The 21950-nt window shown below is 39.7% G+C and overlaps 1 protein-coding gene and 1 non-coding gene across 2 annotated transcripts in view; both read left to right on the top strand.

The window, feature by feature from the left end:
* Positions 1 to 21950, top strand: part of MTMR10 (myotubularin related protein 10) — a 59134-nt gene that overhangs the window by 20439 nt on the left and 16745 nt on the right. The window contains exons 6-12 of the mRNA XM_009249631.4: positions 3526 to 3616; positions 10463 to 10658; positions 12418 to 12505; positions 12588 to 12676; positions 16629 to 16759; positions 17903 to 17972; positions 19521 to 19591. Coding sequence (XP_009247906.3) covers positions 3526 to 3616; positions 10463 to 10658; positions 12418 to 12505; positions 12588 to 12676; positions 16629 to 16759; positions 17903 to 17972; positions 19521 to 19591 — 736 coding nt within the window. The remainder of the gene's footprint in view (positions 1 to 3525; positions 3617 to 10462; positions 10659 to 12417; positions 12506 to 12587; positions 12677 to 16628; positions 16760 to 17902; positions 17973 to 19520; positions 19592 to 21950) is intronic.
* Positions 15194 to 15298, top strand: LOC112129331 (U6 spliceosomal RNA). Its single transcript, XR_002911733.1, has one exon. It is a non-coding gene; the product is annotated as a U6 spliceosomal RNA (small nuclear RNA).

The raw sequence follows: 21950 nt of genomic DNA, 5'->3' as shown, positions 1-21950 counted from the left end.
TCATCTGATTAAAGAACAAGTTGGCCTTTTTATGAGCTGTCATTTTTGACTTGAATCTGGTACTGTTTTTTTGGTGGCTTTCAGGCCACAGAAATAAACCACTTTTGTTTGCAAATGAGATAGAACTTAATGAGGTTTGAGTGTTTCCTGGATTTGAGCTTCTTCAGTACTGCACCCCAGGTGATCTTAGAAAAGAAACCATCCACTGTGGGTACTTCTGGCTTCTGTCCAGAGAAGATTATCAGCTTTGGTCCAAAAATTGATTTAAAAGTAGTTTACTTCTTTTTCTCCAATAAAATATTTGCCACAATTTAATGTCTTTAATACCAACATTTTCTTCATTTCCTATGGTAGCCAGGACAAATGAAGTATTTCAGATCTTTCAAAAACTCTTAGGATGAAAGGTAGGAATTTGGACTTAGGTTTTTAAAATAGTGTGTATGTAAAAGTGCAAAGAATGGGGCCCAGGCTTTCTCTTCTCAGAGCGTTCCACAGTAACAACATGAAGACAATCCAGGTACACAAGTTTGTATGTGCCTTAGTCTGTGTGTCCAAAGAGGCCCCTTACTTAGGTCATATGAACGTAAGTTATACACTTGAAATTCACTACTGAAAAGCAATGTATTTAGTTCGAGTTCTGCCACCCCAAAAAAATCAACCAGTAATTCAACTGACTTGCAGTTTTACAATATTTTTATAGACTTCTTTCAATGTAGGTGCTTTTGGACATACTTATTTGTTTCCTAACCTAATGTGATATTGTGCTATTTTTAAGGGGCTTTTAAAAAATACGCAGTGTTGGGTTTTGCCTTGAAAATAGGCTTTATTTCTTTTTTGCCTCATGGCCACAAAAAAAAGATGTCCATGATCAATGATCTGTGAATTTCTTTTCTGTAAACCGAAAGAGCATGTGACTGCTTTCTAATTGTTTTGGAGAATGTGATAGACATTAGTATTATTATTATTGGTTTGGAGCATTTTCCTTAATATGTTGGTAACTACTTTTGTCAGTGAGTATTAGTGTAGCCACTGTTGGACACAGAGCACCTTCAGAAAGCTACTCAAGTGGTGCTGCAAAATGCAGACATCTTCAGATCTTTACTCAAGTCTGTGCAGAGAGGTCTTTCTTGGTCTCCTTCTCTACTTTTTAGCCTGCCTTCCTCTTTTCACTATAACACTTAGTATTCCCCTTCCCTGCTCTGTTATTTTTCTCTTTTAGCATTCATAGTTATCTAACTTTCTGTATTTTTTCTCTTTATCTTGTTTAGTGTCTGTCTTCCCACTAGAATGTAAGCTTCATGAGGACAGGGATTAGTGTCTGTTTTGTTCACTGCATCTCTAGGGCTTACAACATTGTAGGTACTCAGTAAATATTTGTTAAATGAATGTGAAATGTGGCATTTATCCTTAAGGAATTGACTTTCATGGTAGAAGTATAACAGAACTACCTATATCCTACTTTTCATCCACATCGTAACTATTATGTGAATACCTTGGAAGTAAAGCAACATAAGCACAATTAACTAAAGAGACACTTTATGTTGAAACTGTTGTTATGGGTTTCTGGAATTAATACTCTGAAATTGGCTCCCTCTAGGAAGGCTTGTGAAGAGAGTAGTGTTGAACAGACACGACAGTTTCCAGGAAAGCATAGTTGGCTAAGAGGAGTAGGATTTTCCAAGCAAAGAGTGTGACAGTGGAGATGGCTGGGGCTAAGTCAGACAGAATGTGTTCAAACCTGTTTTTCTCTGACCTGAGATTGCGGAGGGAATATTGGGAAGGTATAGTTACCTGGTGAGGAGAGCCAGTTTTGTGAAGAATCAAGAATGAGGAGATTTAATTTGTTGTGCAGATGTCTGGGAACCACAGCAGATTATCAAGAGAGCAAAATTGTTAGTCAAAATTACATCATTCGAAGGTAATCCTTAAGTTTTGTAGATTTCTAGAATGTAAGGAAGCTCTCAGAGGTGCCATGAGGTGAGTATGGCCTAAGGATGTGGCTATGACAGTGTAGCAAAATGGACAACTATGAAAAATGTCTAGAGAAAAGTGCAACGTAGCTTATCAACGGTGCCCAAACGAATAGGAAGGATGAGAACTTTTTCAAGCTACAGATTTCAGTAGTTTTGCTGCTAGAAATGCTTTAAGGAAAACTGTTAAAAAGATTAGGAATGGGAATATAGATAACCGGCTCCTAAATTTTACAAGTGGGACCATCATAGAAAGCTCTTCTATAGGTTTTGAGAAATCGAGATACCACGTAAGTTTCAAGAAGCAGTTTTTTTTTCTTTTTGGTTAAAACTCATGACAAATTCTGTCCCCTTGTTTGTATATTTTAACTTAGTGAGACAGGAAACATTTATTCTATAGAAGACTTTTAAAATATAGTTTAAACAAGTTGACACATGCTTACTGGTTAATGAAATGTGCATCAGCCCACTCCAAACACCGCTAATTTGACATGAACTAACAATTAACTTTTCTTACTTACTCACTGTCGAAAGTATATCATTCTGCCTTAACACTTTACCTTCTAAATAATATTTAATCTTTTAAAGTAAGTTTTTCTGCTGTGTTCTCCTTGCATATGTCTTAAATTTCTTCTTTCATCTTTGCTCACTGAAGAGCGTTTTCTCCCATGTTCTAGTGACTACCAGGGTTTGTAAGCCTAGAGCACCATCCTTCATTCTATCTAGCAGCAGTTGAGAGTAATAACAGCCATATTTCCATATATGGAGCTCCTCCAAAGGCCTAGCCTGCATTAAGCTTGTTAATTCTTACCACAGCCTAAGTATTACTTTCGTTTTACAAGTGAGCAAACTGAGGCTAGAAGAGAGGAAATGACTTCACACATGTTATGTAGCAAGTACTTGACAGAGCTAAGATTCAAGCCCCCCGATCTGTTTGATTCTAAAGCCCGCACGTTTTCCACCACAGGGCACACAGTCCCAAACCATTTTACTTAAACACAGTTTGTGTGTGTGTGTGTGTGTGTGTTTATTGTTTTTTTGATGTACCTCTTTGAGCCACCCATGCATTTTTGGAGTTTCTTGCTAATTTTAATTTTTTGTAATTATGTTTGTCTATTTAGATTTTTAAATCCATGAGGCGTAAACTTTAAAGTTTCATGCCTTATATTAATCCTTTATAGTCCACCAAAAATGAAACTTTTTTCTTCCTTTTTTGGAGTGGACATGTAGTCACTGCCTTTTTGGAGAATGCTTCTTTAGTTTCAAGCTTTCTTTATTGGACTAAAATTACTTTCCAATTAAAATTTAACTCAGCAAATACTTACTGAATACTTGCCACGTGCTAGCTAAAGATAAACAATGTCTTGAGGGCATGACAGTGAATGAGATACCTGGCCTTAAGGAGCTCTTTTATATTCTAGGTCAACAGAAAAACATGTAAATAGTATCTATAATCACTGCCCCAAGATGATGCTCCCAGTGCCCAAGGCCTTATTGTACATTTCATTTAACTAAGTGTGTTAAAATCAAATTCTAAATGTAGAATTTTTCCTAGGTATGCCTTGCAATAGCTCATTATTCCCAGCCAACAGACCTCCAGCTACTCTTTGCATTTGAATATGTTGGGAAAAAATACCACAATTCAGGTAAATATGAAAATATTAAATATTGTGACTAATTTTACATGTGTAAATTTTACTCTTATGTTTACCGGAAGCCTCCAAGTACATGAGCTTTAATGATTGTAGAATTACTAGCTTCATACCTTAGAGAAGTAAGCACTACATGCTAAAAGAGCCAATAGTTTGTCAGGTTATTTCTTGACAAGTTACCAGGAAGAACCTTTAATGCTATGAATATGGGCTTATAAGTTATGTCAGATATTTAATCTCCAGTCATTGGCTTGTATTTTATGATGAAGAATATATAACCCACCCTTTTTAATTGATAGCTTGAGTTAAAGTAATCTTATCTTTTAAGAAAACTGGCAGAAAACTAAAAGATATATTAAAAGCATAATCTTTTCTGGCAAGGTGTGATTTCATGCAAAAGCTAAAGTGATTAAAAACTTTTTGTGGACTTCATTAAGATTCTCAAAATACTGAGTTTCTATTTCTGAATAATACTGATGAAAGGAAGATGAGCATTTTTCCAAGGACAGGTATATTCTAGACAGCTTTTGTGAAAGTAAATAGTTTTGTCTATATATCTGACAGTCATGACATGACCAAGGAAGATTCCAGATGATCATGCAATTCTGTACATTCTGTTTCTGTACAAATGTAATTTTAATAAACCATTTAAAAAAATCTCTTGATAGAGAAAAACAAAGAGCCATGTCTCCTGTTAGCCCCATTGTCAGTGACTGTGCGTCAGTTAACTGAGCGAAGCCTGTGTTCTTTTATTTAAGCAAGAAAAATAAATCAGCTGTGTATTTATAATGAAAAATCCATTCACCCAGCATGGTCTGGGCCATACAAATTATTAATTGTACTGAAATTTTATATTTTGTTACCATGAAACATATGGTAGTAATTTAAATAACTGGCATAATAAAAGTATATTCCAGCAACACTATATTGTAAATACATTAAAATGTATCAGTGTATGGTATCTGAAGATGCATATGTATAAGTAAATTTTCCTTAGTTTAAAAGATACCTACCTTTCTGTTAAGCACTGAGAGGACCAAAAAAAAAAAGAAAATACTGTAGAGATAATATATGAAAATAATGCTTTGCAGAGCAGCTTTTATCCTTTTACATACAGTATTATATTTATAGAAATTGTATAACAAAAGTATTTAACTTAATTTTTCTTATTGATATATACATAATTGTAACTTAGGCTTAAGCAATACAATTATTTTTTGAAGTTTGTTAATATTAAGTAAATTCACTTACTGTTTAAAATATACAGATCCTGCACTGTTAGGTAAACACTCCTTGGGATCATCATCAGGCTACAGAACAGTGATCAAGGTTATCTTCAATAAGATCCTCACCCAGAGTTGCAAGAGTTGTAGGAGTGAGTCTTTGATTCCTGCTTAAGTGTTTATGATACAGACCAGTTCTTCATGCTGCTATTTTTCCAATAGAAATGATTCATTCCAGTTTACAGATCCATAACTTCCACAGTAATGTAGTGACTTGGGCTCAGCAAAGACAGTAAACTTCATTATACAGTTGGTAACCTGATGCCTGCTTCAGTTACTTTCCACATTTTTCTTCATTCATACCTTGTGGGCGTCTCTGGTTTACAGTACTTTAGTTTATCCACCCATAGGTCTTCTACTACTGGAATTTTAAAATTTACATCATTCAGTTCCTCTATTTCTTCTTATATAGCTTATTGATAAAATTTGATGATTAATACTTAAAATATTCAGAGGCATGCTTTTTTATATTACATCCTTCAGACTCCTCCTTTGACAAGTACTTCATAAACATAACACTGGCCATAGTTTTGTTAAGATTCCTCATAGGGTAACATCCTTTAATATCCTTCCATGCTGTTACAGAAGCATAAATACTGCATCTTTAAGATCAAAAGGAGCCTGAAATTTCCACACACTGCAGTCAGAATTCATTAATTTGTGAGTGAAAGATGCCCACTTATCCACTCTTGAACTTCTGGATGACACCTTGATTCATTGGCTGGATTAAAGAAGTCCTTTTTGCAGGCAGGTAGGTGACAAAGCTGTTTCCACAAATAAGATCCAAAGTTGGAGGAGCTCCCCTTCAGTTATCTAAGAAAATGATATTTTAGCTGGCCTTAGTCACTCAGGTTTTCATTCATATTCAGCATTACATGAGCAAAAGCCATCTCTGAAAGGTCCTGCAGTCATCCCAACACTTCTGTGAATATCCTGGAGTAAAGTAAGATGTGTAGCACCCAGGCTTTGGAACATTGCTTTGCACAAACACCCCAGGAGATACTACTAGCACAAACAAGAACAATGATTCTGTTTTTTCTCTTTTAACTTTAAAGAAACCATGAGGACTCTGTTTTCATCAGATTATTATTGGGCAAATAATGTCAAAAAAGTACAGATTCATCTTTCTTATAGAATTGATAAGATGTCAGATTATGCTTCTGGACCAAAAATATTGAAAGTTTCATGAAGTTATCTGCAGCCTAGTGTCAGCAACTGCTTCATGACAGACATCCTGCTTACAGATGCTGTGATGTAATCTGAAGTTGTATGAAATTTCACATCAGAAGTTGTACATTTTCAGCGACATTTAATTTTATCCTTTTTATTAACATAGATCTTGGTATTAGATTTTCCTTAAAATGCCTATTTGAAAAACACAAGGTACACAATCCATTTGAAACAGTATAGGAATTTTTAAACTTTGTTGCTTAAGATTCTCAGAATAGCTATAAATGATTGTTGAATATTGGTGGTTCCAGCCACCTGTATACATCAGGATTACTGGAGGAACCTTTAGAAATACAGCCATGTTGGCTCCAGCACAGGTCAGAATCTCCCAGTTAAAAACCACTTTGTTGACTCATGCTTTTGAACTTATTAATACTCACAGTCCTCTTTTTACCTTATTCCTTTGTGACTCTAATTTCTGCAGTATCATCAGAGTGATAGGCTCTCTTTTCATATATTGATGACTTGTATTTTCTGTTGCTTGAAGCCATTCTAGATATCAATTGGCCAATTCAGTGGAAAGTATCTAAAATAACCCCAACAGTATAGGATTAGACTTTTGTACTGTCACAGAAGATAGCCAAGATCAGGAGCATATAATATCTGTTTCACTCTTAGTCTGCTGTGGAGGCATGTCATAAAACCTCAGTCAGGTAGCGGTCAGCGGAGCCAGGTCTCCCTGAGATGACCCACCTTTCACTGTGTTGGTCCAGCTCCTCATAGTGATCCACTCATAGAGCAGGCCACTGGTATCAGGTCCTTTGAACTTTGGAAAGCATTCACATTTCTGGACTATAAAACCAGATTGAGTATACATTACACATTCTGTAATGAGCTCTAACTGAAGATGATATAGAACATATAAAAGACCTTGTCCCAGTTGTTTAGAAAAGTACAGGATTTGAACAAGAGAAACGGAAAAAATAACAAACGATAGAGGATCTCACTTTATGCTTAGAAAATATAAATAGACGTTCTCATTTTATGTTTAGAAAAATTTGTGTAAGTTAGATCTTGAAACAAAATTTGGCCAGAGAAGCAATCTCATAAACAATAGCACATTCTTAGCCTAGCTTATTAAAGTCTGCAACCCAAAACACTAAAAAGTATTCAGTGCTGCTAGACTCAGTCACCAAACTGTTTTACATAACTTAAAATTTTGAGTGTGTTTTTTATAATTCTTTTTTGGTGGTGGTGGTTTTATTGTTTGGCTAGGACTGCTGGTTCAGTGTTGAATAGCAGTAATAGTAGCAGGCATCATTTCACTTCCCGCTTTTAATGAAGATGCTCTTAGCTATGTCTTCTTGATAAACACCCTCTATCCAGTTAAGGAAATTACCTTTTATTCCCAATTTGCTAACGTTGTTGGTTTTTTTTTTTTTTTTTTTTTAGTCATAAACAGGTATCTATCATATGTTTTTCTGCACTTACAGAGCTGGTCATTCATATAGCCTTTTTCGTCTTTAATGTAGTCATATGATGAATTACCTAGATTTTCTGATATCGAATAGCTTTCTTTGTTTTGGTGCACTGGAACACTGTATAGATTGGGCTTTGCCAAAAATTCCATATGCAGGTTTTGTGTTCTGGAGAGATCATAACTCCTAAGTCTTCCTTCTCACGGACACGCTTTTTAGTTGTTGTGTTACTCCAGAGAAGGCCCTTAGATGGAGTGGGACTCTAGGATATGGGCTTAGAATTAGCATTTAACTATCTATCTATCTATCTGTCTGTCTGTCTATCTATCTGCCTATTTATTTATTTATTTTTGAGACAGAGTCTTCTTGTGTCGCCCGGGCTGGAGTGCACTGGTACGATCTCGGCTCACTGCAAGCTCTGCCTCCCAGGTTCACGCCACTTTCCTCCCTCAGCCTCCTGAGTAGCTGGGACTACAGGCACGTACCGCCACACCTGGCTTATTTTTTTTTAGTATTTTTAATAGAGACAGGGTTTCACCGTGTTAGCCAAGATGGTCTCCATCTCCTGACCTTGTGATCCACCCACCTCGGCCTCCCAAAGTGTTGGGATTACAGGCATGAGCCACCGCGCCTGGCAACATTTTACTTTTTAACAAGCTTTGTTAAAATCAGAATCACTGGATAATTCTGATACCACTTAAGAGGAGTCCAAATTCCTAACATAGCCCCTCCGTAATCTAGAGCAGCACCATCCAGTGATGGAAGTAGGGCAGCCACTAGAGCCACTAGCCACATGTGGCTGTTAAGTACTTGAAATGTGGCTAGTGCAACTGATGGACTGAATTTTTAATTTTATTTAATTTTCATTTCGGTTTAAATTTAAATGGGCTTGTGTGGCTAGAAGTTGCTTTTTTGGGAAACACACTAGAGTCTAGGCCCTATTTAATTTCCCACCTCTCTTCCACCACCTCTTGAATCCCTGTGTTCTAGCTGTATTTAGTTACTTGATGTTATACAGTTACACCATCTTTTTAAAGTTCTCTGTCTAGCATGCCTACCTCCTCCTCACCAGCTACCTGGCAACTTTTGACTTATTCCTTAGAACTCTCTTTAGTTGTGGTCAAGTCATGAAGCTTTTCCTGCCCCGGCCTCTCTCTCCAGTGAGAGTTAGGGGCCTTCTCTTCTGCATCCTCATTGCACTCAGACATCTGGTACTCTGTGATTATCACACTTATTAATGCTTTCAAGATAGAGATAAAATCTTACTCATCTTTTTGCTCTCAGGCATTAGCACATGGGGAGCTCTCAGAAAGTACCTGTCTTGTACCAGGAATTAATGAATAATCAGTAGGAATGGGCATGACATGTTCATGGGACATTGGAGGGTAGTGCATGGCTGCAGAGGAGAATGGGAAATGAAGGTCAGATAAGTTATGTGAGGGATCTCTAAGGCCAAGAGAAGCCATTTAGGTTTGCTTGATTTGGTTGGAAAATGAGCTTATTGAAAGTTTAAGGCAAGGGACTAGCATCATGAACACATCTTTTTAGGGAAGTGTGTCTTGTGGTAAGCTGCTGGCTGGTTTAAATGCAGCAGAATATCCCATTGGGGATGCCAGCTGGGAGACTTGCCACAGTTGCAGCCTGCAGCAGAAAGACCCTGGGCCAGAATGGGTTGTGCCATCTGTCACCAGATACTGCCAAGGTAGATCTGGCTGACTGGTGGGACAGCTTGTTTCTCAGTAATCACTTTGCAGGCACTCTTGAGGCTGTGGGCATGCTCCCAGAAGATAGCATTACTTCTCTCTCTCAGAGCAGGCTCCTTACTAAGGAAATGCAAGTCTAGGCCTGCCCTGCTGTAATCTTCATGTGGAAACAGCACTCTAGCAAAGCACAAGGAACCTTATGAGCTTTTCAAAGGAAAATTGAGTAGATACAGGAAACCAAGAATTTTCTAATGAGCAGATAGAAAAGAGCAGGTAGGTGAGAAGTTGGTATTAGAAAAATTAAAGATTTGAAGGGCTTGAGGTCAGAGATGATTGTTGGATGTTTCATTTTTCCAGGCAAAATATGTGGAGCAAATCATCAAATGACATGGACTTACCCCACAATTAGGGACAGGCAGATGAGGAAGGGTTAGGAATAGTTTCTGTTAGAATGGTAGGGATGGAAGACAATTGAAAATTAAAGAGAAAATAAATGGAGAGGAAATCTAGGCAGCAGCCATTCGTCATTCTGGGGGAAGGTGGTCAGGAAAAGGAAGGAAGAAAAATGTACAGCATAGTAGCTAGAGGGGTCCAGCGGGATCAAAGTGTTTTCAATATCATGTTGACTGACCTGTTTACGTTTGAAGGCAGAGAAGATAGAGCCAGTAGAAGGAGAGAAAAATCAAAGCTGTTTTACGGAGTTGGGAAAGAGCTGGATAAGGACAAGACTAAATGAGTTATTTTTAGGCCAGGCGTGGTGGCTCATACCTGTAATCCTAGCACTTTGGGAGGCCAAGGCAGGTGGGCCACCTGAGGTCAGGAGTTCAAGAGCAGCCTGGCCAACATGGTGAAACCCTGTCTCTGTTAAAAATACAATAATTAGCTGGGCATGGTGCATGGTAGCAGTTGCCTGTAATCCCAGCTACTCAAGAGGCTGAGGCAGGAGAATAGCTTGAACCCGGGGGCGGAGGTTGCAGTCAACTGAGATCGTGCCAGTGCATTCCAGCCTGGGCGACAGAACGAGACTCAAAAAAAAAGAAGAGTTATTTTTAAACGGAAAGGGCAAGACGGTTCTCGGAGAGACTTGGAAGATGAAGCGGGTTAGAGACAGCACATCAGAGTATGCATGTGACAGGAGGCTCAGAGAAGAGGGAATGCTGGGGAAAATGTGACTGTTAAAATTCACAATGTTGCTTTTTCCTACAGCCAACAAAATTAATGGAATTCCCTCAGGAGATGGAGGAGGAGGAGGAGGAGGAGGAGGAGGTAATGGAGCTGGTGGTGGCAGCCAGAAAACTCCACTCTTTGAAACTTACTCGGATTGGGACAGAGAAATCAAGAGGACAGGTGCTTCCGGGTGGAGAGTTTGTTCTATTAACGAGGGTTACATGATATCCACTTGGTAAGTACAATTTTAGCAATGTTATATATGGCTGGAAGTCACTTCCCTATGAATAATCATCAAACTCTGTTGTCATTGATGACTTTCAAGTTGTGGTTAGTGGAATATTTGTTTTTAATAATGTTTTAATAAATATTTTATTTTAAAGATCAGGGCTTATTAATATAAATTACGGTATCCCTTAAAAGAAGTTGATAGTAATTCCGTACTGTCATCAGTAGTCAGTGTTTATTGCATTATGTCTTGTAACTGGTGTTTTACAGTTGGTTTGTTCACATCAGGATCTAAAGTCTTCACATTGACTTTGCTTAATATGTCTCTTAGGCCTTTTAATCTACAACAGTCTCCTCCCACCTCTTTTTTACCTACTATTTGTTGACAAACCAGGTCATTTGTTCCGTAGAATTTTCCACATTGTAGATATTGCTAGTTTTATCCCCAGGGTGTCCCGTAATGTGTTCCTCTGTCTCTAGTATTTCCTTTAAAATGTTAGCAACAGAGGCTTAATTGGATTTAGGTTCAGTACTTTTGGCAAGAATGTTTCATTAGGTGGTTCTGTGTTCTCCTGTGGAGTCACATCCCATCTCAGGCTGGCTGGCTGTGTCTCTCTCATTGTAATCCTGACAACCAGTGGGCTTAGAGGGTGTCAACCTGATCCACCCAGTAAAAGTTCCCCTCTTATATCATGGTTTTAGCTCCCCAAAATAGTTTTGCATTGGGAGGGAGCATCATTGCTCAGATCGTTATTTCACTAAGGATTGCGATTGTTCACCATCTAATTCTATCATCTTTCTGCTTTTATCGAACTTTTCTCTCACCAGCTCTTTAGTGCCCTGTAACACAGTTCGTACAAGAAAAGCAATATAAATATCTACATTTTCTCCTTTACTCAAGATTTTTGCGAATAGTGAGCTGGTTCCCTAGGGGATCTTCCAGAAGTGACTAGGAATTTGTTTTTTTAATTTGTTTAATGTCATGTAGTTATTATGAATTTTTTGGAATGCCTTATTTTAAGGTCATTGAAGTCCTCATTAGTTCACGCACATAAGCAGCTTTTTAGAAAAAGGAAGAAAAGCACTACTGTGTTATTACTGGTTAATCCAATACCAGGAACTTCTAGTACAGTTCTAGAAAGGTGCTTTGCAGCATGTAGCTTGTATCTTTTGCTTCCCCTGGAATTTAAGCTTCACGGCCAGCACACTCTGGTATATGTGCTGAGAAACATGTGATGGGCGGCCCAGCCACGTTGGGGAAAGAAGGAAGATGTCTTGAGGTGCAGTGAGCTTGCCCACTAGTAATTATTGTCTGATCAGTGTCCTAGAGTCTGACTGTGCCTTTTAGGCATGGGGAAAGATAGAAGAGGGACTTAAGAAGAGAGCTAAAGCTCCTGGTAGATTTGTGGGGTTTTCTTTTGTTTGCCTGGCGTCCTTAACCATAGCCTGTCAAGAGAACAAAGGTGGATATATTTTTCAGTGAACACATACATGTTTAATAGTCATTCTGGAAAATATTTCTAATACCTTCTTTGGAATTTTCTCATGCTATAAATTTAGATTTTTAAGAATTGGTCATATCGCACATGTTTTAGACTAAGATGTCTAGGATCGTCACTGCCCCCCCCCATGGTGCCCACCATGTGGCTACTAAGTGGGGTGCACATTAAATGCGGACAACTGTGCTTAATTATTTATAGGGTCTGCAGGAGCACACTATTCCTGCTTTTAGCACAGGACTCATATAATTTTTTTTTTCCCTCCAGCCTTCCAGAATACATTGTAGTGCCAAGTTCTTTAGCAGACCAAGATCTAAAGATCTTTTCCCATTCTTTTGTTGGGAGAAGGATGCCAGTAAGTGATTTCTGTTGGATTTTATGAATGCTGACGTCCATTGTTTCTACACAGTGAAGTAAGGATTCTGCCTCTCCCCTAGCTCTGGTGCTGGAGCCACTCTAACGGCAGTGCTCTTGTGCGAATGGCCCTCATCAGAGACGTGCTGCAGCAGAGGAAGATTGACCAGAGGTAATTGAGAAATGGTCATTGTCACTTTAGATAGTTTTACTTGTCGTGTATAACTACAGTGAGTTCCCTACTAATGGAAAATAACAAAATGCATAGTCTTACTAATTAGTTAGCACCATGTTTTATATAAGAATTGCCATTTTGAAAAGAATGTGATAATATTAAAATTAACTGACATTGGAGTTACACTAAATATAATTTAATTATTTGGTTTGTAAGACACTTGTGGATCTTACATTGCTGACATCTTGCTATAGCATTTCCTATAACATACTTTCAAAGTGCAGTGATATCCAGTTGAGACACTTCAGGATAAATCAAACTTTTCTTGTAGTTTGATGTGTCTTATTTAGGTCTACACATTTGCAGTAGCTAGAACAGTGGTTTTAATTAGCCACCACAGACGAGTCTGGCATCATCTGCTGTGGTCATTAGTAACCTCCACGTCATTAAAGTAGGAGGCCTTTCTCAGTTGTGCTCATAGCAGCGAGCAATACTATTGATCACTCTCTCCTTAAACCCTCCTGGGCCCTCGGCCTCTGCTCCTCTCCACTCTCCCGAAGCTCCTCTTCCTCACTGGCACTCCGTGCCTTCTGCAGACCCATCCTCTTCTCTCCAGACGTTACACAGATTCTAAGGCCACTTCCTCATGTTCTGTATTCTTTTCCTAAAGAAGTTCCCCCAAGAATGTGGCTTTAGTGACCAACACATTTATATCTTCAGTCTACCTTGACTTCTACATGGAGGTCTCAAAGGCCCCTAAACTCATTATGTCCAAAACCAAACTCAAGGATATGGCTTCCATGCCCTCCCCCAGCCTGCTCTCAGAAACCGGGGGGGTCATCCTGGTTGCCTTCCTCTTTCTTTCCCTTCCCCATCCCCAATCCCTCCTCAGATTTTCTCACTTCACTTTTCAGGCACCTTACAAACCCGTGTGCTTCCACAAACCCAGCTCCACCTCTGCCTGTGTGTTATAAGTGCCATCATTTCCTCCTTCCATGTCTCCTCTCCCCTGGGCTCCAGCCCCCTGGACTTTTCCCTGGTGTTTTCAACCTCCTGACATTGTCCAGCGCTCTTCCCTTCTGGACTGCCTTCTTTGCACTCATCTGGGAACACTCTCCACGCTTACCCACTTGGCACTCCTTGTTTCTTTTTTTCTGAGACAGAGTCTCACTCTGTCACCCACGCTGGAGTACAGTGGTACGATCTCGGCTCCCGGGTTCAAGTGATTATCATGCCTCAGCCTCCTGAGTAGCTGGGATTACAGGCACCCACCACCACATCCAGCTGATTTTTGTATTTTTAGTAGAGACAGGGTTTCACCATGTCGGCCAGGCTGGTCTTGAACTCCTGACCTCAGGTGATCCACCCGCCTTGGCCTCCCGAAGTGCTGGGATTACAGGCGTGAGCCACCGCACCCGGCTCACTCATTCTTTATATCTCAATTCAAACATCATTTCCTCAAGATAAGCCTTCTCTCACCTCTAAAGTTTGATCAGACCTCAAAAGTCTATGTTCTTAGAGCTCCTGAGTTTTTAACATTTATTTCAGTTTTTAATTATATATGTGTGTGTTACAGTTTGATTACCACCTGTCGTTTTCACTCCATGAGATGAGGGACTATGTCTGTTTTGCACACCGTTATATATTTAGCACCCAGGAAGCACATATGATATTTATTTAATACTTGTTGAATAAATGAGGAGTAAATGAACAGATCTTATAAAACAGGCTTATAGAGCCTCAGAAATTGTGTATCACAGTCCTTTTTGGTACAGCCAGATTGTAGGGTTTTTCCACTGTACCGTAACTGACAGAGCCATATTCACTGAAGCAAATAACCGTCAAGTGACCCTCAAATGACCCTTCAGTTTTCTGGAAGGGAAGGTGACTATAGTTCACACGAGTCCGTATTCTCTGTGGATTTTGATTTACCTGAACTCCATTTGGAATTAACTGTCTGCTGTGTCATACTCCAAGCCTTGTTTTCATTAACATGCATGCTGATGAAGTGCACAGTTAGGAATTTTGCTGTTAAAGGGACAATGTAGCATTGTTGGGTGAGAGTTAGTTATAAAACCTTATAACCAGTGGCAGTTTTAGTGATTTATTAAGCTGAGAATGACTTTAATGCCTTTTGTGTTTTCAGCTATCCTATTCTTCATAAGTAGAACAGATCCTCTTTTTTGTCCAACCTCGTCTCCTAACCTTTTTCCCTCAGGTGTGTCATTTAGCCCCACTGGCCTTCTTTAGGTTTCTCAGCAGCCATGCTTGTTACCTGCCACAGGGCCCTTGCACTAGCTGCCCTCTGCCTAGAACACTTTCACCCCAGATCTTTGCATTGCTTCTCTAATCATTTAGGTTTCAGCTTCAGTACCATCTTCACAGAGCAACTGTTTTCCACCATGTGACCTAACGTAGCCTGTAATCCCATGGTTACATCATCCATGGCATTCACCACAGCCCATTTATCTTATCTTATCATCTGCCCCACCCCACCAAGAATGTCAACTCCCTGCTTGCTTGGGCAACACCAGTAGTAAAATTGGAATGATACAGTGAAGGTTAGCATAGCCCTTGCACAAAGATGACATGCAGATTCATGAAACATTACATATTTTAATGAAATGGGAGCGTATTCTTGTTAATTTTAAAAAATCAGTTTATGAAGCAAATGTACAGTGCCATTTTATTTTTCATGCATACATTAAATTCCATACACATAAAGGTGCATAGAGGAAACCTAGAAAGATTGCACCAAAATTTTAGAATTCTGGGTGATTTTGTTTTTCTTATCTTTTCTAGATGTTTTTAAACATTCCACACTAATTTATATTACTTTTTCTATTCAGGAAAAAAAAAAAAAAAAAGCAGGGTTTTTTTTTTTTTTTTAAAGTGGTGTGGAAGTTACCCATTGAATATAGATGGGAATCCCAGTCCTGGCTGTTTCCTTTGAAAACATCTAGAGACCCCATGGCACATATTTATAGCAGCCCGTTCTCTCCTAAGAATAGAGGAAGGGTGGGAGGAATTTTGGTGAATGTCTGTACTTAGCAGTTCATCCTACAGCAAATCATTAAGACTGTGGGAATAGGTGCTTTGCATTCTCTAGAACTGGAGAATGTGAGTCTGGTTTGCCATCCTTCTGTCTACATCATGTGGAAAGATGTGGGAATGTAGGGTCTCCTTAATCTAAATGCCATGCTGCCCCCCCTTGGCAGTGTTTCTGTTTCCTGGGCAAATGTTCCAATGGATGCACTTTATTTTCTCCCATCAGAAATAAGGGAATGAGCCCGTAATCCCAGCACTTTGGTAGGCCAAGGGGAGTGAATCACAAGGTCAGGAGTTTGAGACCAGCCTGGCCAACATGGTAAAACCCCGCCTCTACTAAAAATACAAAAATTTAGCCAGGTGTGGTGGCGGGCGCCTGTAATCCCAGCTACTCGGGAGGGTGAGGCAGGAGAATTGCTTGAACCCAGGAGGGGGAGGTTGCAGTGAGCCGAGATTGTGCCACTGCACTCCAGCCTGGGCGACAGTATGAGACTCCGTCTCAAAAAGAAAAAGAAGGAAATGATCTAGTTAGTTCTGTGCACTGCACGTGGGGGTGGTGGTGAAGTGAATGGCAGCATTCTGCAGTAGTCAAAACCAGATGGGTGGGAGAAGTTGGATGGTAAGAGGGAAACAAAGTTTACCTGTCTTCTCCTTGATTTCACTCTCAGTTTTATGAGAATACAGAAAAATCATGCAAAGATACCTGATGAAATAGTCTCTAAAACTAAAAAATAAAATAAGCAATGGTTCTGTCTTAAAAAAAAAAAAAAAAGGTAAACTCCATGAAGGCAGAGACCTTACCTGTCTCATTCCTCTCTCTATCCCCTGGTCTATAGTAAGGGTTAAATAAATATATGCTGAAATGAATGAGTAATGACTAAAGGATTTTTGTCTTTATTAGGATTTGTAATGCAATAACTAAAAGTCACCCACAGAGAAGTGATGTTTACAAATCAGATTTGGATAAGACCTTGCCTAATATTCAAGAAGTACAGGCAGCATTTGTAAAACTGAAGCAGCTATGCGTTAATGGTAATTTCGTTCTTATTTCATATATATAATGAACACAGGATACAGAGTTGCATGAGATGTCAGGAAAAGTGATGTTCTTAAAAATGTAGAAATAGATATATTTAAGGAGTCTATGGAACTATTTGTACAAATTATATGTTATTGTATGAGAACTTCAGAACCTCCTAAGGAATTAAGTTTAAACTACTTTTTGTTTTAGAGGGGGAAAAATGAGTGTATGAAATTTCCTTCAGATCATGAAAGGTATAGTAGAATACTTTTATAAAAGCATTTGCTGGGTAGAACACTGTATTACCTTACAGACAAACTTATTAAGATTTTAATACATACAGTTATACTTTGAGATAGGTGACTTGACATGGGTATCAAACAGCTGTGTTATATCTGTAGCCTCAGAATTGCGACATATCTGTTTGAGCAAACGTATCAGGTGGCTCTCACGTGTCCTGGGGGATGAGTCACATGAAAGCATCTTTGGTGTAATGTGGGTCCTCCTCGAGAGAGCCTCTAAGTCACCAGGGAGTCAGCAAAGGCAGCCTTGCAGCAGATCTTGAGCAATGAGTGAGCACTTTCCTGGGGGAGGGCCTTGCAGGGGCGGGGCAGGGGCAAGTTGTTGAAAAAACTAGTGTCCTGAATGATGATGTGCACTCTGGGCAGGGCAGTGGGGATGCCTGTCCTCATGCAGTGGCTGGCCCTCAGGCCACATGAGCCGTGCACAGAGGCACCACTGGCAGCATGGGTGGGGCAGGGAAGCAGGAGGGCAAGGCTTGCAGTGAGAAAGCCAAGGGCTAGGGCCTGGGCAACTGACCTCACAGGTCAGGAGGGCCAGGATCAAGGCATAGGCTGAGCAGGGAAGGCTGGAATTCTTAGCTATTGGGAGTCAGAGTTGGTTGGACTCCCAAGATTTCCCTGAAAGAGCGAGAGAGAAGATGATGGAGCCCCAGGGGAATGCTTTGTTTTGCTTTGTTACAGAATTGTAATGTCTTCTTAAATGCTTATTCCATGTTATTAAAGTGAAAATGCATGATATTTACTTAAAGCTAACTTTTAAATATTAGAAACTGATGTATCTCTTTACTCTGATAGGGATCATATAAAATAAACTTAAAAAGTAAAAATGTATATGTATATAATTTATTACAGAGCCTTTTGAAGAAACTGAAGAGAAATGGTTATCTTCACTGGAAAATACTCGATGGTTAGAATATGTAAGGTTTGTACTTCTTTACTTTCTTTTCCTTTAACTTTTTATTTTGAGAAAATTACAGACTCACTGGAGGTACAAAAATAACACAGAGAGCCACGTACTTACTCTTCATCCAACTTCCCCCATAGTAACATCTCGTAACTAGAGTACAGCATCCAAACCAGGAAGCTGACATTGGGACACTGGATAGCTCTCACTCACCAGTTCATACATGCTGTCGTCTGTGTGCATGCCCTTAACACAGCTGTGCGATTTTATCACGTGTGTAGGTTCACGTAACCACCACCACAGGAAGATACAGACCTGTTCCATGACAAGGCTCCCCTGTGCTAGCCCTCTTATAGGTGCACCCTCATCCCCATCTGTGTCTGTTGGCTACCACTAATCTCTTCTCAATCTCTATAGTTTTGTCATAAGTCAACCCCTTCCTTTTTATAAAGGGTTTATGAATTTCCCTGATAAAAAAGTACAAAATGAGGCCAGGCGTGGTGGCTCATGCCTGTAATCCCAGCACTTTGGGAGGCCAAGGCGGGTGGCTCACCTGAGGTCAGGAGTTCGAGACCAGGCTGGCCAACATGGTGAAACCCTGTCTCTACTAAAAATACAAAAATTAGCCAGGCATGGTGGCACGCACCTGTAGTCCCAACTACTCAGGAGGCTGAGGCAGGAGAATCACTTGAACCTGGGAGGCCGAGGTTGCATTGAGCCGAGATCACGCCACTGCACTCCAGCCTGGGCGATAAAGCAAGTCTCCATCTCAAAAAAAAAAAAAAAAATTTACAAAGTGGGGCCGGTTGTGGTAGCTTATGCCAGTAATTCCAAAGCTCTGGGGAGGAGGATCACTTGAGGCCAGTAGTTCACAACCAGCCTGAGCAACATAGTGAGACCCCATCTCCACAAAAAAAATTGGAAACTAGCCAGGCATGGTGGCATGTGCCTGTTGTCCTAGGGAGCCTGAGGCAGGAGGATCACTTGAGGCCAGGAGTTGACAACCAGCCTGAGGAACATAGTGAGATGCCCATCTCCAGAAAAAAATTTTAAAACTAGGCAGGCATGGTGGCTCGTGCCTGTGGTCCTAGCTGCTCAGGAGGTGGAGGCAGGAGGATCACTTGAGGCCAGGAATTCAGGGTTACAATGAGCTGTGATATGCCACTGCACTCTAGTGTGGGTGACAAAATGAGAGTCTGTCTCTTAAAAAGAAAACAAAAATTACAAAATATACTCCTTTGAGAAATCGTATAAGTAACTAAAGAAACTTTACGGTAATGTCAAAGCTATGTGCATTCAGTAGAAAGCAGTCAATCCTCTCTTGTGATGCTGAGTAGCAGCAGGGAGCCACAGCTGCCAGTCAGCCACACATTCTCAGTTTAGGGTATTTTCAGCTTGCAATGGGTTATCATGGGTCATGAGTTATCATGGGTCATGAGTTATGGGAATATCATGAGTCAGAGAGCATCTGTAAAGTGAGAAATTAGATTTGCTTGATTTCAAGTACTTTATGTATTTGTAGTGGAAATTTGATTTTTAACACTATTTTTCCTTTTCTCTCTTCAGGGCATTCCTTAAGCATTCAGCAGAACTTGTATACATGCTAGAAAGCAAACATCTCTCTGTAGTCCTACAAGGTAACTAAAGTAACTCCTGAAAGCACCATGACCACCATGCCAGCCAACCTTGGTTTACTGCTTGTCCCCATTCAAGTAAATCACATCAGTTTTAGCTATTTCTTATTTGCTACAGTACCATCAAATACATTACAGATTTTGCACATCATTTGAGTAAAACAGTGGCACAGGCTGGGCGCGGTGGCTCAAGCCTGTAAACCCAGACTTTGGGAGGTCGAGGCAGGTGGATCACTTGAGGTCAGAATTTCGAGATCAGCCTGGCCAACATGGTGAAACCTTGTCTCTACTAAAAATACAAAAATTAGCCAGGTGTGGTGGTGCGCGCCTGTAGTCTCAGCTACTCGGGAGGCTGAGGCAGGAGTATCACTTGAACCTAGGAGGCGGAGGTTGCAGTGAGCAGAGATTGCACCACTGCACTCCAGCCTGGGCAACACAGCAAAACTCAAAAAAAAAAAAAAAAAAAAAACCAGTGGCACAAGGACTGCAAATAGAAGAATAGAAAGTAGTCCAGTTTTTACCCTTTATTAAATTATCCTTCCTATTTTATGGGAAGGGTGGGTCCCATCCCCTAATGGATTAATACTTAGTGTTAATTTTGACAGGGCATTCTCTCTCTGTAATTTTGCTGTTTTCTAATTTGTACAAATTTGTTTTAGTTTAAATACCTTCTGGCTCATGCTAGATTATGACTCTAAGGAAGCAGTTTGAGATGAAGAAATAGACGGAACTGCTGAATAGCTAGTAATGTAATATTTGGTAGGAATAAACGGTGATATAAAAATCTTTCAGTTAAGCAAAGGATAATTACATATTAAATAACTTACAGCTAATAGAAATTTTAAGTTTGCAGATAAAGTTTAATAGACTAAAAACTACCTTCTTATAATACAGTAGGCCATTTGTACCCATGGGTTCCCTATCTGTGGTCAACCAACCCAGGACTGAAAATATTGGGGGGGAATGCTTTGGCCATAATGAACACGAACAGACTTTTTTTCCTTGTCATTATTCTCTAAACAGTATAGTATAACAACTGTTTACATAGCATTTACATTGTATTAGGTGTTATAAGTAATCTAGAGGTGACTTAAAGTGTACAGGAGGTTGTGCATAGGTTATATGCAAATATTACATCATTTTATATCCAGGACTTAAGCATTTGTGGATCTTGGTATCCAAGGGAGGCCCTGGAATGAGTTCCTCATGGATACTGAGGGAAGACTATATATTCATGTTGCATAGTATATGAATACAAAATGTTGCTTAAGCTTGCAGAAGTACTTTTTTTTTTTTTGAGATGGAGTTTCGCTCCTGTCACCTAGGCTGGAGTGCAATGGAACGATCTCAGCTCACTGCAACCTCCACCTCCTGGGTTCAAGCGATTCTCCTGCTTCAGCCTCCCAAGTAGCTGGGATTACAAGCATGCACCACCACGCCCAGCTAATTTTTGTATTTTTACTAGAGATGGGGTTTCACCTTGTTGGCCAGGCTGGTCTCGAACTCCTGACGTCAGGTGGTCTGCCCACCTCGGCCTCCCAGAGTGCTAGGATTATAGGCGTGAGCCACCGTGCCTGGCCAGGCTTGCAGAAGTACATTTAACAACTGCCAAACTTGCTTGACTTTAACAAGGCAAAAATCTTTAAGACTCTTAGAAAAAAATAAAATAGTAATGTGTCATATAAAGTAATCCTGAACTGATGCAGTCAGAGTGTGTGTTTAACTCACAAATGCATGCAGAGCCTAATAATCACAATTTCTCTCATCCAGTGGGTGTTCTCATCATATTGGAGAACCGTACTCATCCTCCATTTCTCCATGCATTTGTAATAGAAAGGCCTCAGAAGTAGCACTGAACCTTCATTTTACTAGCATTTTTATATACGTTTATTTTTAAACAGTTTAGTTAAAAATTTACATACTGTGGAATTCACCCATTTTTAATTTGTAATTCAGTAATTTTTAGTAAATGTACAGTCTAGTTTTGGAAATTTTTCATCACCCCAAAAGTCCCAGCTCCAGGCAGCCACTAATCTTTCTGTCTCTAGATTTTCCCTTTCTGGGCATTTCATATAAATGGAATCATACGATATGTGGCCTTTTGCCTCTGGCTTCTTTCATTCAACATACATGTTTTTGAGGTTCATTCATGTAGTGTGTATCAGCAATCTTTTCCTTTTTATTTCTGAATTGTATTCCACTGTTTGTAAATGCATTTTGCCTACCCATTTACCTGTTGATGGACATTTGGGTTGTTTCCACTTTGTGGCTGTTATGAATTATGCTGCTTCATTTATTTAGATCTTTCATTTTATCAGCAGTGTTTTATTGTGCAAGTCTTATATTTATTTTGTTAAATCTC

The sequence above is a fragment of the Pongo abelii genome, chromosome 16 (genome assembly GCF_028885655.2).
Source record: "Pongo abelii isolate AG06213 chromosome 16, NHGRI_mPonAbe1-v2.0_pri, whole genome shotgun sequence".
NCBI lineage: Eukaryota > Metazoa > Chordata > Mammalia > Primates > Hominidae > Pongo > Pongo abelii.
This window is presented reverse-complemented; position numbering and strand designations above follow the sequence as displayed.